Source organism: Crotalus tigris, unplaced genomic scaffold (genome assembly GCF_016545835.1).
Source record: "Crotalus tigris isolate CLP2741 ecotype Arizona unplaced genomic scaffold, ASM1654583v1 scf7180000018053.2689490, whole genome shotgun sequence".
In the NCBI taxonomy this organism is placed as follows: domain Eukaryota; kingdom Metazoa; phylum Chordata; class Lepidosauria; order Squamata; family Viperidae; genus Crotalus; species Crotalus tigris.
In genome coordinates this window covers 921,453-936,491 of record NW_024096796.1, presented here as the reverse complement: position 1 = coordinate 936,491, position 15,039 = coordinate 921,453, and the positions used below count along the sequence as shown (strand labels likewise).

Sequence of the window (15,039 nt, the reverse complement as noted above, 5' to 3'; positions counted from 1 at the left end):
GTGTCAAACTTGCAACATCACATGATGTGACGTGGCGTATCGTGACTTTTTTTCCATTGCGTGGTTTCAGCATTACACACATCCGGCCCGCAGGCCGGCAGTTTGACACCCCTGGTGTAATCCTTCTCTTTACTTTTCCCACTTGCTTTCAATTGCTGGAGCCTCATGGTAATGTTGGAGGCTGAGCACCTGGTCTCTGCCATCCTGTCATCTGAAAGTTTTGCCTTGTGAACCAGAGACCTCAACATGTCCTGAGCAGTAACTGGCTTAAATTTGTTACATAAATCTATCAGAATTTACTAAGAAAATGTAAGTACAAGTATCATCCATTCATCAGTCTAACCTTCAAGGAATCCTTTCCAAGGTGCTTAATGGTCCCACGGCCAAAAGGCAGCACATGCATACTTGTGTCCACCTGAAAGACTTCTTTGAGGAATTTGTTTTTGGATGAATAAACAAGTTGCATTATGTCTGAGCTAAGCATATCACGATTTTTCTCAAGGAAACCTGTGGGGCAGAAACACAATAAATGTATTCTTTCCATTTGATGTTAATTGCATTTTCATGGTCATTTTATTAGATTAAGCCTTTTCCTTGCACAGATAGCTAGTTTTCACTACTCCATTTAAACCAATTCTTTGCAACTGAAAGAAGTGTAGGGCTGGAAGTTCTAGATATTAGTCACTGAGCTAGCAAAAAAAGTATACTGACATAGGTTGTATTGCCTATATTTTTGCCAACACATATTTTACCACAGTTACAAGCCTTGAACATCATTCTGTCCTCACTTATTATAGACATTTTTTTAAAAAAATGTTGAATTCCCCTCACTCTCCCTTACGGGATGGGGCAGGTGAGTTTTGCTACCCATCATGTAACAATAGCAGGGGAGGGAGGTGTACAGGGTGAAATAGCAGAAAGTGCTCTTAATATTCTTGTTTTGAGCAATCTCTACTCATGACACACCTGTTACCTGACAAATTCTCAGATGAGACTAAACCATAATGTAAATATTGATCAAATACTTTTTAATGTCAAGGCCAAAAAGAGAGTAGTCAAATTTCCAATGAATAAAAAAGACAGAAGAAGTCCTTAAATCTTGGAATACATACATTCATATATACATATATGGACACATTCTGATTTCTAAGTACTGCAGAAAGCAGATTTTCCATTTCTATATGGCTTTTTTCTGAGCTGTAATAAGGAAACTTATCTAGTCATGTGAAGTCTGTCATCTTCTGCCATAGACAGTTTCTAATTCCTAAATATGGAGTTAAATGTCTGGAGAGTCAAGATTTATTGTTGTGTCTGGCATGAAGCCTTCACAGCATCCTATGCTGCCAACACCCAAACAGAGTGTCCAAATGGCCCCTGCTTCTCCCATGCACTATGAAAATATAAGTAACTATGATGTATTGTACAAATAGAGGATTTAGAAACTGCAGTTGTATGAGACTCTTGGGTGCTTAATACAAGTAATAAAACCAGGAAGAAGTACAGCTGCACAAAGCCCCTCTGAGCTGACGCTCCTGTAAGACAGAAGTAGTAATATGCAACTAGCATAACTCAGCTCTCTTTTCTGGTTTAAATCAATTTTCTGTGCAATACAAGGACTGGCACTCTTTTTAAAAATCAATAAACTCATGTTTTTAATGAGCCTGCATGTGACCTGACAAGCGCTTCAGAAAGTGCCAGTCATGCACTACATGGGCAGATGCCTGTTTGTAATCCAGGTGTCCAGTCTGTTCTGCATCTCCAGCCAAACCAGTTCTGGAAAACAACAGCAATCAGAAAGAACAGAAATGCCCACAGCAGCCTCAAGAGGCCAACAGAAACTATTTCAGAAGCAGATTCTGAAGCCTGCTCTCATCAACAACAAATACTCAATGAAGTATGCCAGATCCTATTTGCAGAAAGAGTATTGTCAGAGCAAGAGGAAAAACCTATTTTAAAACCAGCACTGGTAAGGGTTGTTTATACTCTTTATGCAATTTCTGATATGGGCTAGTGAGACAAAGAAAATGTCATGAGGACATGGCAGAAAAAAGAGATTCCTAGGACTGGAACAAGTGAAGAACCACCCAAGTTTCTTGCATTTGCTAGAATGTCTAATCATCATTATTCCAAAACTACAATATTCAGATCAGGCTTTACAACAATTGCTTAAAGATGCTATAAATCACTAGTGGGGAGATGACTTAAGTAACAATGATTAAAACTATTTATAGTAAGATAATCTCCTTATTGGTATTGATCCTGGAACAAAAAATATCTATTAATCAATGGAAAAGAAGCTGAAACTCACCTTCCGACTGGTAATAAACAATACCAGCAAAATGGTTAATAGCAAAAATTGTATCATGGACATTCTTTGGAGGAATGTAGATTTTGCTTCTGCCATGGTGCAAATTGATTTTGTTTAGCATAGTGGTGTCTGTCCCCTGGGAACATTCAAAAACATGAGTTGAAGCAAAATGAATTATTTTTTTTTATGTTGATATGCTAAAAAGAGCAACAACAATAGTAACAAATTTATGATAAAAGTAACAAGGACCAAATCTAATCTATGATGAGGTATGGTGGATTCAAATGAAGTATCCTCACTTCGTTAATTAGTAGACAACCCATGGTCACTGGGTCTTCCTTTCAGAGATATTTCCTTACCTAAGCAGAAAAACAGAACGCCAATGGGCAGGCAAAAAAGCAGTAGGGCAGGACTGACTTCCTGCCAGTGTATTATTGACTTACAATAATTCATTTAGTGACGGTTTGAAATTACAATGGCACTGAAAAAGTGACTTATGACCTATTTTCACACTTACGACTGTTGCCTCATCCATGCGGTCATGTGATCAAAATTCTGATGCTTGGCAACTGACTCATATTTAGAATGGTTGCAGTATCCCAGGGTCATGTGATATTTTGTGGCTTTCTGAGGGGCAAAGTCAATGGGGAAGCCAGATTCACTTAACAACTGTGTTACTAACTTAACAACTGCAATGATTCACTTAACAACTGTGACAAGAAAGTTGTAAAATGGAAGCAAAATTCATTTAACAACTGTCTTGCTTAGCAATGGAAATTTTGGTCTCAGTTGTGATCATAAGTTGAGGACTACCTGTAGAGTGCAAATATACAGTATCATTCTTTTATGGCACAGAGGTAGGAAGAAAGAACAGAATCTAGAAATAAAGCTAAAACTAGTCAAATTAAAATAAAAAGATTTGTTTTGTTGACAACTAACCACTAGTTAGAACACAAAATTATTTTACTTCTCTTTTCAGTTTTGAAATGCAATTGATTTCTGTTCAATGAAATATAGGCTATTTGCTACAACACCCAACAATCAGTAGTTTTAGGGCTGTTTCCAAAAGAGGCAGAGGAAGAGAGGTCCCAGGGCTTATGGAGCAAAGGAACTGGATGAGGCTGTTGGCAGGCCCAGAGGAAGGGAGACAGGCTTTTGGAGCAGCTGGAGCAAGGCCCTTTAAGGAAAAGGTGGAAGAGACAGGATCAGAAAAAGGAAAGGAGGCGAGGTTGTCCTGCAGGAATACAAGTTAATTTGAGGGCTCCATTTCCATCTATCCTGTGTGCCATCGTTTGCTCCCTAGAGACTAAAATGGACGATCTGAAACTTGAACTGGCCACAAAAAAGGAATGTATATCGGAGGTGGTGGCCCTTTGAGAGCTGTATGCAACTAAATTTCATTTTGATGTATGCCAATTGGTGTACATTCACAGTTACAATAAAGATGATGATGATGATGATGATGATTTTGTTGTTGTTGTTATTATTATTATTTATTCCCACAGACACCTTAAGGAGAAATGATACTTACCTTGGGAAATCTGCTTTCCTCATCAATCAGTGAAACAATGTTCATGGATTTGAGTACAATGACTTCCAAAGCGGCAAAGTTATCCTTGAAGTCAATATGGTTCCAGGAGATTTGCTCAGCTAAGTATTCCTCCTGCTCCAGTTTGAAGATGTGGAGTACAAAGAATTGCTGGAGATGTTCATTGGCAAAGTTGATGCAAAACTGCTCAAAACTGTAGGGAGAGTTTTCATTGAAAATATGTTTCAAATGCCCCTCTCAAGAAATAAAAAGCTACATGAATAAATACAAATATAAAATGCCAGGGATCCATCAAAAAAGTTATATTAATGATACATGGTAACAACTGATACTGTGTAGATTAAATTATAATAAATAATGGTGTAATATATATTGTATATTTCACAACTGCCCCATTTGTAAGCTTGACTCTTGGACAACAGGAGATATCAATAAGTACTTAAAATGTTTTGATGGCCAATAATTCAGACTTCCACAATCTGATATAATCCAGATGTTTTGGCTATCAATTCTGACCAGCTGCCATTGCAGATCTAGACTGCAAGGCTATGGATTATAGCTGAAGGTTCTAGATCAGTATTTCTCAAACTTGGCAATTTTAAGATGTGTGGACTGCCAGAATTCCCCAGTCAGCCATGCTGCTAAATTTGAGAAATACTATTCTAGAAGGCAGCAGAAAGAAAAAGTGTTCTGCATTTCTTTGCTCCTATCTAGTGATTGTTACAGAGATTTGCAGCCTGGGTCAGAATACAGATAACCTTGACTTATGATGACTATTGGGACTGGAATTTCCGTCATAAATTGTTATGTTCATAAGTTGAGTTGGGCTTGATTTTTATAACAATTTTTACAATGGCCATTAAGTGGGGCCTTCTACAGTGGGGCTTTTTTGCCAGAAATTTTTGCTGCTACAACTGGTTGTAAATGTGAGTCAGTTTTGCCAACCACCCAAACTGTGATCATGTGACCATGAAAATGGTGCAATGGTAGTGTGAAAATAGGTTGTAAATAATTTGTTTTGAGGTTGTCATAACTTTGAATCATCATTAAACAAATGTACATGTATCAAGGACTACCTGTAACCCTCTTGTAAGACTAATTAGTCAGTTCTAGAGTTAACATAAACTAGACAGTTGCAGTATTTTAACATGCCATTTATTATAAAGAAGGAATTATTATTATTGTTGTTGTTGTGGGTCACACAATCAGCCAGATGTTTAGACTGGATTTGGCATTTTTGTCCATTTATTAAGTCCTTCCCATAGGCAGTTGTTATTTAATAATATTAAAGGTATCAATGCAGGATAAAAGCTGAAGTAAAGCTGTTTTTTGCAACTGACTAATGGTGATTTTGTCAATGCTGATGGTGTTCAAGTGGTGCTCCAGATGTTTTGTAATCACACCCAAGGTGCCTATTACTGTGGTTACTATCTTTGTTTTCTTTTGCCACAGTCATTCTATTTCTATCTGCGGGTCTTTGTATTTTGTTATTGTTTCTTGTTCTTTCTCATCTGTTCTGCTCTTTCCAGGTTTGTAATGTTCACAATCCAGATTTTTTTTGTCTTTCTTACAATTAAAATTAATTTATTATTATGGTTTTATTATTATGGTTGGTTTCACAGTCAGCCAGATATTTAGACTGTATCTGGCATTTTTATCCACTGATTCAATCCTTCCAAATGTTTTTGTTTAATAATATTAAAGGTATCCTAGTAAGTAAACTTTTCCAGAGAAAGCTGCCTTTTGCAAATGATGGATTATGATTGTATGATGGTATTATTATTAGTGTCCAGCAGAAACATACAGGAGGGACTAAAAGTCAGACCCCCGTAGATCAATCACAATATGTTTTATTAATTTTTTCAGAGAAAATGTTACTCTATTTAGCAATGTTGAAAAGTCATGTGTCAGACAAGTAAGGAAGTGTTTAGAAGAAAATGGCACCAATTTCAATATTAATTGCAATTTATATAATTAATTATCTACAGGTCCTGTTTTTTAGTACAATACAACCTGACATTTTTGAGTGGGATTCTTTATTGAAAGATAACTAATATCAGAATTTGATTATGACTTAAAGCATGTTAAGATTAATATCTGATTCAGTTTGAAGGTTCAGTTTGGAAACTAATGTAAGTTATAAATCAGGTAATTAAATACACTAGAGTTCTACTATATATGTGTGATTTTATGGAAAAATGTACTCTATTAAACATCTCTTATTTATAATTTTCTCTGCTCCCCATTTTGTGGCTTCATCCATTTTTCTCTTCTACAAAGAATTTAATTAGTGCCACCAACTATTGTTTTTGAGTTGATAGCTATTTCCCTAAATTTCTTAAAAGAAGTAAAACTGGACTATACCTGTTAGTGTTAAAGTTTTCAAAGCCAAATATATCCAGGAGCCCAATGGATTTGCACATATTTTTCTCATCTGGAGTATTACAAATTGCATCATTGATCTTATTCACTATCCAGATGAAGAGGAATCCATAGATCCCCTAGGTTTAGAAAAGGAATAAAGAAAAGTTAGGATTTTTATATAGTTTATTAAAATGTACATTCATACACTAAACACACAGAACTTAAAAATATATTACACAGCTATCAAATAAAAGCCTATTCATGCATGCAATAGATACACTTGGAGAACCAATTAGGTCCAGAAACTTCTGTCACAGCAATGATATAAAATTTGGTTACAGTTCTAGAGATCGTCCTTTTAGAAGCACATGACTGTCATATAGCAGGCTAAAAAGTTTCTAATTAGAGGTGACATTAACTCTGCCATTTCAAAATGGCAAATAGGGCACTTATTAGTATTTATTTATAACATTTATAGGTCGCTCATCTTACCTCAAGGTGACTCTGGGCGCTTATCCACAGCCACCCAAAGTTTTTTATATAAGAACTGAATGATAGAGAGGGCAAAATGCATTCCTGTTTAACTTCCTTATTAGTTAGAATAGGGTCAGGTCAATTTTCCACCATTTGACCTGCATTGCAGCCCCTTCATGCAACATCATACAGGTAGTTCTTGCTTAACAACAGTAGCTGGGACTGGCAATTCTATCACTAAGTGATGTGGCCATAAAGCACATTGACTGCGCTGACTTATGGCAGCAATGGTGGCAGTTTTGGTTGCTGTTGTTAAGTGAGTTATTAAGCATAACGTCATGTGATGGTCATTTCAACCTCCTACTGACTTTCCTATTGACTTTACTCCTCAGAAGCTGGCAGTGAAGATTAGAAATGGCAATCACATGGACTATGGGACACTGAGATGGCCACATCTACAAGGACCAGGTGTAAGTGTTCTTGTTCAGCATTGTTGTAATTCTGAACACTCACTGAATGATTATTACATGAGGATTATCTGTAAGTAGTTACAAAAGCCAGAAATTGATGGAAAATCTGCTAGTTTTTGTCACAATCTCTCATGAGGAATTAAATGAAATGTTGCTATGAAAACAGCATAAAGAGCATCTCCAGGAGAGATACATTAGTATAAATCATGAAGAGATGGAAGGGTGTGATACATTAATCAGAATGAGATTTTCTGTAGTAAATAGTTCCACTAACTTCAAGAAAATGGCAGAAGCCATGGCTAAGCCATGGCTAAGCAAAATCACTTTCTTTTGGTCTACATAGCTCTGAAGCATGAGGTTATTTGAGGCACATTATTTTAACAGATCAAACAGAAGTATAAGAATCACATATATAATGACACTAAGGAGTCCTGTATATCCCTGGATATTTATTAATTGGTGATATTAACAAATTTTTATAACCATAATCCATTTCATCACATGGAGGTTAATATGAGAACAACACTGTTCCCTTGGGTTTATACAACATTTGAAGAGCAGTAGTTGGGTGAAAGAATCCTTAACAAACATGCGTGTCTTGTTGTAACAGAATATTTTACATTAAGAATCTTTAAGCTTTGAAAACAAACATATTCTTGCAAAACATTGAAAAAACAGGGCTGATCTCTTTTACCTTGACAAAGGCATCTCTCACATCAGCTGCTTGAGTCACACTTAGGGGCGTAGAGACACTTTCCCCTCGGATGATAATGGAATGGTTTGTAAGACTCTTGTGAAGTTCTCTAGAATCCACCTGTGGGAATTGATATTATACTGGATGATTTTATATAGACACAAAAGATTTATCAAAGAAGAACAGAGCTATATCTAATGAAGAAATAGAGAAATTTATTAACGGGACACAGAAACAATACCGTTTCTCAGTCAAACTTACTACAAAAGATTATTTGCAAGAATAAACTGAGAAGGGACTGTTTTAAATTCCTTGGAGTAATTGTAATAAATATAATAAATAAAGCCAATACCTCTAGTAGTTTGGTTGCAGTGGAAAAATGTACAGAATCAAGAATATGAGAGCAGTCCAAATTTTCACATACAACACCTAATTGTAGAAAAACAGTAAGTCTTATTCAAAATAAGTTAAAAATGCAGCATTTGTTTGTTTTATTTCATTCAGGAAGAAGTTTTTTGGCTAAAGTAAAGTTTCTAGTTTCTGGAAAACATTATATTGTTATCCTGTTCAATAATATTATACATTATCCTGACCTGAAATTGGAAGTTGTTCTTAGGTTCTTTTAATATAAAATTAACACACTTAAATGTGGCAGTTAGTTAAATAATGGCACAACATTATGACACAGAGAATTTTCTGAAAAACATCTTCCCTCAAACAATGTTTAAAGACAATCACATTCTTAAGAGGTTCAAATATGAAAGAGTTAAAGGAAAAAGCTAAATCTGATCTATCAATCAAATTGAATTTGTCAATTTATGTTATATGTCAAGCCCAGGAAAACCAAAAGTAAAAAGCAACTGAAGAAACTGAAAAAATTCCTTCCACAGGTGAGCTTTTAAAAGGCAAAAATTGCTCTATGTTCTTTTATTTGATAGGAAGAAGGGCATCTTTTCCTAGATGGGATCCAGGATAAGTAAGCAAAAAAATCTAATCTGGAAGAGGATTGGAGAACCAAGAAAAATGTAGCAATGAAGGGAAAAGTGAAAATAGATGCAGATTAGGATTTTTAAAAGTTTTTTTATGAATGATCTTTGCTGAGCATTTGATTCTCTTGTTTCTATGTGTGAACCTGACAAAGGAAGCAGTAACCAAGAGAAACCATATCAAATTGGTATTTAGGATGTTTCTTTTCCTTTATCCCTTTGTCCGGTTAATTCTCTACCCATAATATATATAATAAAAGCTTGATTTTCTGAAAGGGCTTTAATTTCTTTTTTTTTTTTTTTTTTTTTTTATTGAAAGTTTTATAAATTTTACAAAAAAGGAAAAATAATACAAAACAAGAGGCAACATATACAGAAAAATAAAACTAAACAATACATATATTAAATAAAAAAAAAAACCCCATCCCCCAGCCCTCCCAAAAAAAAAAAAACAAAAAAAAAACCCTCCCTTCCCCCCCCCCCTGAGCTTCCCAGAGCAGAATATAGGCTTAAAAAATAAAAATAAAAATTAAATTAAAAACTTTATATTTATATATATAAAAAAATTATCTATAATATATATGAAAATAAAACTTATGAAAAAACTATATAATATTTTTGTATACCCAATCTAAATTGTATAAATTTTATCCATTTATCCCAAACAGCAAAAAACTTCTCTTGCGTTTGTTGCTTTAAGAAAGCCGAAATCTTTGCCATTTCTGCCAGATAAGCTACTTTAAGAAACCATTCCTGCAATGTAGGCAAAGATTCCTTCTTCCAGTATTGTCCTACTAACAGCCTAGCGGCTGTGATCAAGTTTAACATCAATACAACCTCCTTTGTATCACAATCTGTAACAATACCTAACAAAAATAATTGCGGAGTAAATTTTACCCTCCTTCTAAAAATTCTCTGGATATTCCACCATATTTTAATCCAAAATGCTTTTATCTCTCTGCATGACCACCAAATATGATAATAAGAAGCCTCCTTATAACCACATCTCCAACATTTGGGTTGCACGTCAGGATACATATAAGACATTTTTTGTGGATCAAGGTGCCATCTATAAAACATTTTATAAAAATTCTCCCTTAAGTTCTGTGCTTGAGTAAATTTGACATTTCTCACCCAAATAGTTTCCCAGGTGTCCAATGAAACTGGCTCACCAAAATTCTGCGCCCATCTAATCATACAATCTTTAATTAGTTCCGTTTCTGAGTCCAATTCAACTAAAACCCCATAAATTCTCTTAATGTGGGTTTGTCTTTGATCCTTCAGTTGCTTAATAAGGTTTTCATCTTCTCTAAGAAAACCCACCTTACAATCCATCTTCCATCTATCTAATAATTGCCTATATTGGAACCAAGAATAAGTAAAATTTTCTTGTGCTAACTCTTCCCGTGATTTTAATTGCCAGTTTTGTCCATCCCATTTAAGTAACTGTCTATAAGACACCATATCCATTTTAACCCCTCTTTTTATTCCTTCTATCGCATGCCAAGGTATAGCCCATAATGGTACTTTAAAATCACTTTTATAATATTTTCTCCAAATCCTAAGTAAAGAAATTCTTAAAATATGAGATTTAAAAGCCCAATCTATTTTTTTATTAAATATTAAATAGGCATGCCACCCATAAAGTAAATCCCATCCCTCTAAGTAAAGTATCTCAGAATTTGTCAAATTTACCCAATCACTAATTAATGTTAAAACCACCGCATCATAATATAATTTCAAATTTGGTACCTTAAGTCCACCCCTCTCACGGAAGTCTTGCATAATTTTAAACTTAACCCTTGGTTTTTTCCCTGCCCAAATAAATTTGTTGAGACCCTTCTGCCACTCATTTAAATTAATCTCATTTTTCAAAATTGGTAACATTTGAAACAAAAAAAGAAACTTGGGTAGAATATTCATTTTTATCACTGCAATTCTTCCCATGAGGGATAATTGCAACTTTTCCCAATTCTTCAAGTCCTTCTGTACCCTGACCCACAACCTTTCATAATTATTTTTAAATAATTTTGCATTAGAAACAGACAGCATCACCCCCAAATATTTTACCTTATTAACAATCTCAAAACCCGTCAAGTTGACCAAAATCTGCTTCTCCTGACTCGACATATTTTTAGGTAAAATTTTAGTCTTATTTACGTTAATCTTAAAACCCGAAACCAAACCATAATGATGAATCAACTGTAATAAGTTTACTACAGAATAATCAGGTTGCGACAAAGTAACAACCAAGTCATCCGCAAAAGCTCTCAACTTATATTCTTTTTTATTAACATAAAACACATTCCTTTAATTTCCTGAGACTCTCGAATTTTGATCAATAATATTTCCAATGTTAAAACAAACAACAATGGCGATAAAGGACACCCCTGTCTAGTACCTTTCTCTATTGTAAAAACCTCCGACAAACCTCCATTAACAATAAGTTGTGCCGTTTGTTTTTGATATATTACCGTAAGGGCTTGTAATATCTTTTCACCAAAATTCATTTCTTCCATTACTCTTAACATAAAATGCCAATTCAATTGATCAAATGCTTTTTCAGCATCTAAAAATATGAGCCCTGCAGGAACTTGGTTGTTCTTGTCTAAATATTCTAGTAAATTAATAATTTGTCTGACATTATTTTTCATATACCTTCCTGTTATAAATCCTGATTGATCTTTATGCACAAGATGATGCACCACCCTCATAAGCCTATTTACCAAAATTTTTACAAATATCTTATAATCCACATTTAAAAGAGATATAGGCCTGTAATTTTTTGGTAGGGTAAGATCTTGATCCTCCTTTGGAATCAATGATATAAAAGCACTACGCCATGAAGGAGGAATCTCTAAACCCTGTAAAATACCATTAAAAAGATCATGTAATGGTTGGATCATCTCCTCTATTAGAACTTTGTAATAAACAGCTGTTAACCCATCCGTACCCGGTGCTTTCCCTAATTTCAATTGTTGAATTGCTGAGGTAATTTCCTCCTTAGTAATTAAACCATTAATTTCATATTTCTGATCCTCAGTCAGTTTAGGAAAACTTGCCTCAGCTAAATATTTATTTATATCTAGCATTTGTATATTAGTAGATTTATATAGGTTTTGATAATAATCCAAAAAAGATTTTTTAATCAATTCCTTCTGAGAAACTAATTTACCCTTATAGTTTATTTTCTCTATTATTCTTTGTCTCTGTTTCTTTCTTAATTGATAAGCCAACCATCTCCCAGGCTTATTGGCATTACAAAATGTATTTTGTTTCATAAATAATAAGTTGGTTGCAGCTTGATCTGCTATCAACATATTAAATTGTGACCTTAATAACTTTACAGATTCTTTAATACTCTCATCAGAAGGATTTAAAATCAAAGCCCTTTCTTTTAATTTAATTTCATCTTCAAGTTCTCTACGTTTCTGAATCTGATTTCGCTTATAAAAATTATTCATTTTTATCAAAACACCGCGCATAAATGCTTTACCTGCATCCCATACCATTGACATTGAAGTCCCCTTATACATATTCAAAGCAAAATAGTCCTTTAAACACTCCTTTAGTTTTTGAACATTCTTTTCTTGTCTAAACAAATTTTCATTAACTCTCCAGGATCTTCTTTCCTCTTTCTCTTGAATCAGCTCCATCCAAACTGGACTATGATCCGTCAGTGATCTAGGAAAAATCTTTACATTCTTTACTTTATTATACAAGTCCGTGGTAATCAAGAAAAAGTCAATTCTTGAAAAAGATTGGTGTCTATCAGAAAAAAAAGTAAAGTCTCTCTCCTCTTGATTACGTTCCCGCCAATAATCCCTTAATTCCCAGTCTTCTTTCATGTCAAAAAAGGCTTTAGGTAGCCTTGCTTGTTTAAGAAAAGGAGAGGAACCTTTCTTATCCCTTAGTGTATCTAAGACACCATTCCAATCACCCATTAATACCACTGATCTATAATCAAGCAAAGTTATTTTTTGATGTAACTGTTTATAAAATTGTTCCTGTTGTTGATTTGGAGCGTAAAGTCCAACTATAAGTACTTTCTTACCATATATACCAAGTTCAATCATCACATATCTCCCCTGGGGATCTGATTCTACCAGACAAGCTGGTAGGTTTTGTTTAACATATATAACAACTCCCCCTTTCTTCCCAGGAGCAGGAGATATAAAATGAGATCCCAAACGAGCATTAACTAAATATTTCTGGTCTTTAAGTAAAATATGAGTTTCCTGTAGACAAATAACATCATTGGTATGTTGCTTCAAATAATAAAAGATTTTTTTCCGTTTCTGAGGAGAATTCAATCCATTAACATTCCAGGTCAAAAACTTTGCCATCTCCCTTGGCACGCAGCCTGGAGAAGACACCATCAAATCTGACAGAGCTGCGTGTGTTGCATAACTCTTGGGTCTTGCTCCTCCCACCGGCGGTGAAGCACTTCCAGGAGAACTCTCTTTGGGCTCTTTTTTACGTTGCTCCTTCTCTTTACGCTTATAGGCTGCACGAGTCATCCTCTGCTCTTTAGCCTCCGTCTGGCGTTGCTTTGCCGCTTCTATCATCCCTGCGGAAACCAAATCTAATGCCTCAGATTGCTGCTCAGCTTCCTTACCACTCAAAGATTTCCGACCAGATGAAGTTGAGCCTGCACCCAGGACCGAAGTATAAAAATCTCTAGCTTTATCAACTGTGTTCAATCTGTAGCGTGTCCCAGCATGGCTCAAAACAATACCCATCGGAATTTCCCATCTAAATGGCATCGATCTAACTTTAAGCTCATTGGTTAAAAAAGCAAAGTCTTTTCTACTTCTTAAAATTTTGGATGGGATTTCCTTTAGAATGATGACATCTTGGGCGGCAATCTGAAATCTTTTGTTGTAAAAGGCTTGTATAATCTCATTCCGCAGGGACTTCTTTGTAAAGTAAATCACCACATCTCTAGGCAAATTCTTCTGCTTAGCAATCCAGGAGTTGAGTCTATAAATTTTTTCCACTTCTCTCTGTAATTCTCCTTTATCCATATCCAAGGCCAGCGCCAGATCAGTAAGGACCACCTCCACCAAATCTTGATTGATATCTTCCTTGAGGCCTCTAATCCTCAGGGCATACTCCATCTGTCTATACTGAAACATCAAAATATCTTCTTGTGAGGAGTCCACCTTCCTTTCCACGTCTTGAATTTTGTCATCCAAAGAGTCAACTTTGTCTTCCACTTCCTCAAGCCTTGCGTCGAGCTTAACCACCACAGTAGCCAAACCTGAAACAGCTGCCAATATATCTTGTCGTAGTTCATTATTATTTTCTTGCAATTTAGACTTTATCCCCGTTATCTCTTCTTTGAGATCAGATTTAATTTCTGATTTAATCTGTGAAACAAATTGATTCATTTCCTCTCTCATTTGAACTACAATCTCTTTTGCTCAGCTCAGCTAAGCTACAACAGAGAAGTCAGAAGAGATGTATTACTTTCTTTCCCATAAGCAAACTCAGTAGTGTATCAAAAAAGTTTTCTGTAAGAGTATAGGAAGGATGTAGGGAAAATCTCATCCCAGTTCCTCAGAACTTCCTCCTTCTTATGAATTCAAAGTGCCCCCGAACCTTGAAATCATTTTATCCTTCCTAATCCTAATTAATCTGTTCCCGTATACAGTACAATGGCTGGTTTATTAGTATTTTTTTATCACTAGGAAATCAAGAGCACTGAGAAAAAGAAAAAAAGATGGGGGAAATGGTTGGCTGATACTTCTTTGTGCTTCCCTACTGGACAGCTGAAAAGGACAGTGATCTACTCAAGTAACTCAGGAGGAAGGTGAGGTCACTGTGTAGTAAAACTGTGAAGGTTTGAGAAAGAAAACATTAGTTGCGTGAAAATGTCCCATATGTTTGCAAATATACACATGTACTAGGCTTACCTTCAAATGTTACATTTCCTAGATGCAAAATGGCTGCCAGCAATTTGCTTATGTTCCACTGCTCAGAATCAGAGAACATGAGAATTTTCATAGCTGAGCATATATGAGCATATTCCTTAGCATCATTACGACCTTCACAGAAAGTACATTTGCCCTGCAAATCAGCACAGAATAATGCAAGGCATCTCTTTCAAATACAACAGTATGCATAATATAAAAGTAAAGGATTCCCTGTCTAGTAATGTCAGATTCTAGACCATCTCTGTTTCTCAACTG

The 15,039-nt window shown here is 35.2% G+C and overlaps 1 protein-coding gene across 5 annotated transcripts in view; it reads right to left on the bottom strand.

Annotated features, from left to right (window-relative positions):
- MYO7B (myosin VIIB) overlaps positions 1-15,039 on the bottom strand; it is a 70,524-nt gene that overhangs the window by 40,625 nt on the left and 14,860 nt on the right. For all 5 annotated transcript variants that reach the window (XR_005557145.1, XM_039347125.1, XM_039347124.1 and 2 more), the window contains 7 exons: positions 14,764-14,917; positions 8,212-8,288; positions 7,860-7,979; positions 6,222-6,358; positions 3,840-4,050; positions 2,309-2,444; positions 344-507 (listed from right to left, as the gene is read on the bottom strand). Coding sequence is in view for 4 of the 5 variants with exons in the window: in XM_039347125.1 (XP_039203059.1) it covers positions 344-507; positions 2,309-2,444; positions 3,840-4,050; positions 6,222-6,358; positions 7,860-7,979; positions 8,212-8,288; positions 14,764-14,917 (999 nt within the window). In the remaining variant the exon portion in view is untranslated. The remainder of the gene's footprint in view (positions 1-343; positions 508-2,308; positions 2,445-3,839; positions 4,051-6,221; positions 6,359-7,859; positions 7,980-8,211; positions 8,289-14,763; positions 14,918-15,039) is intronic.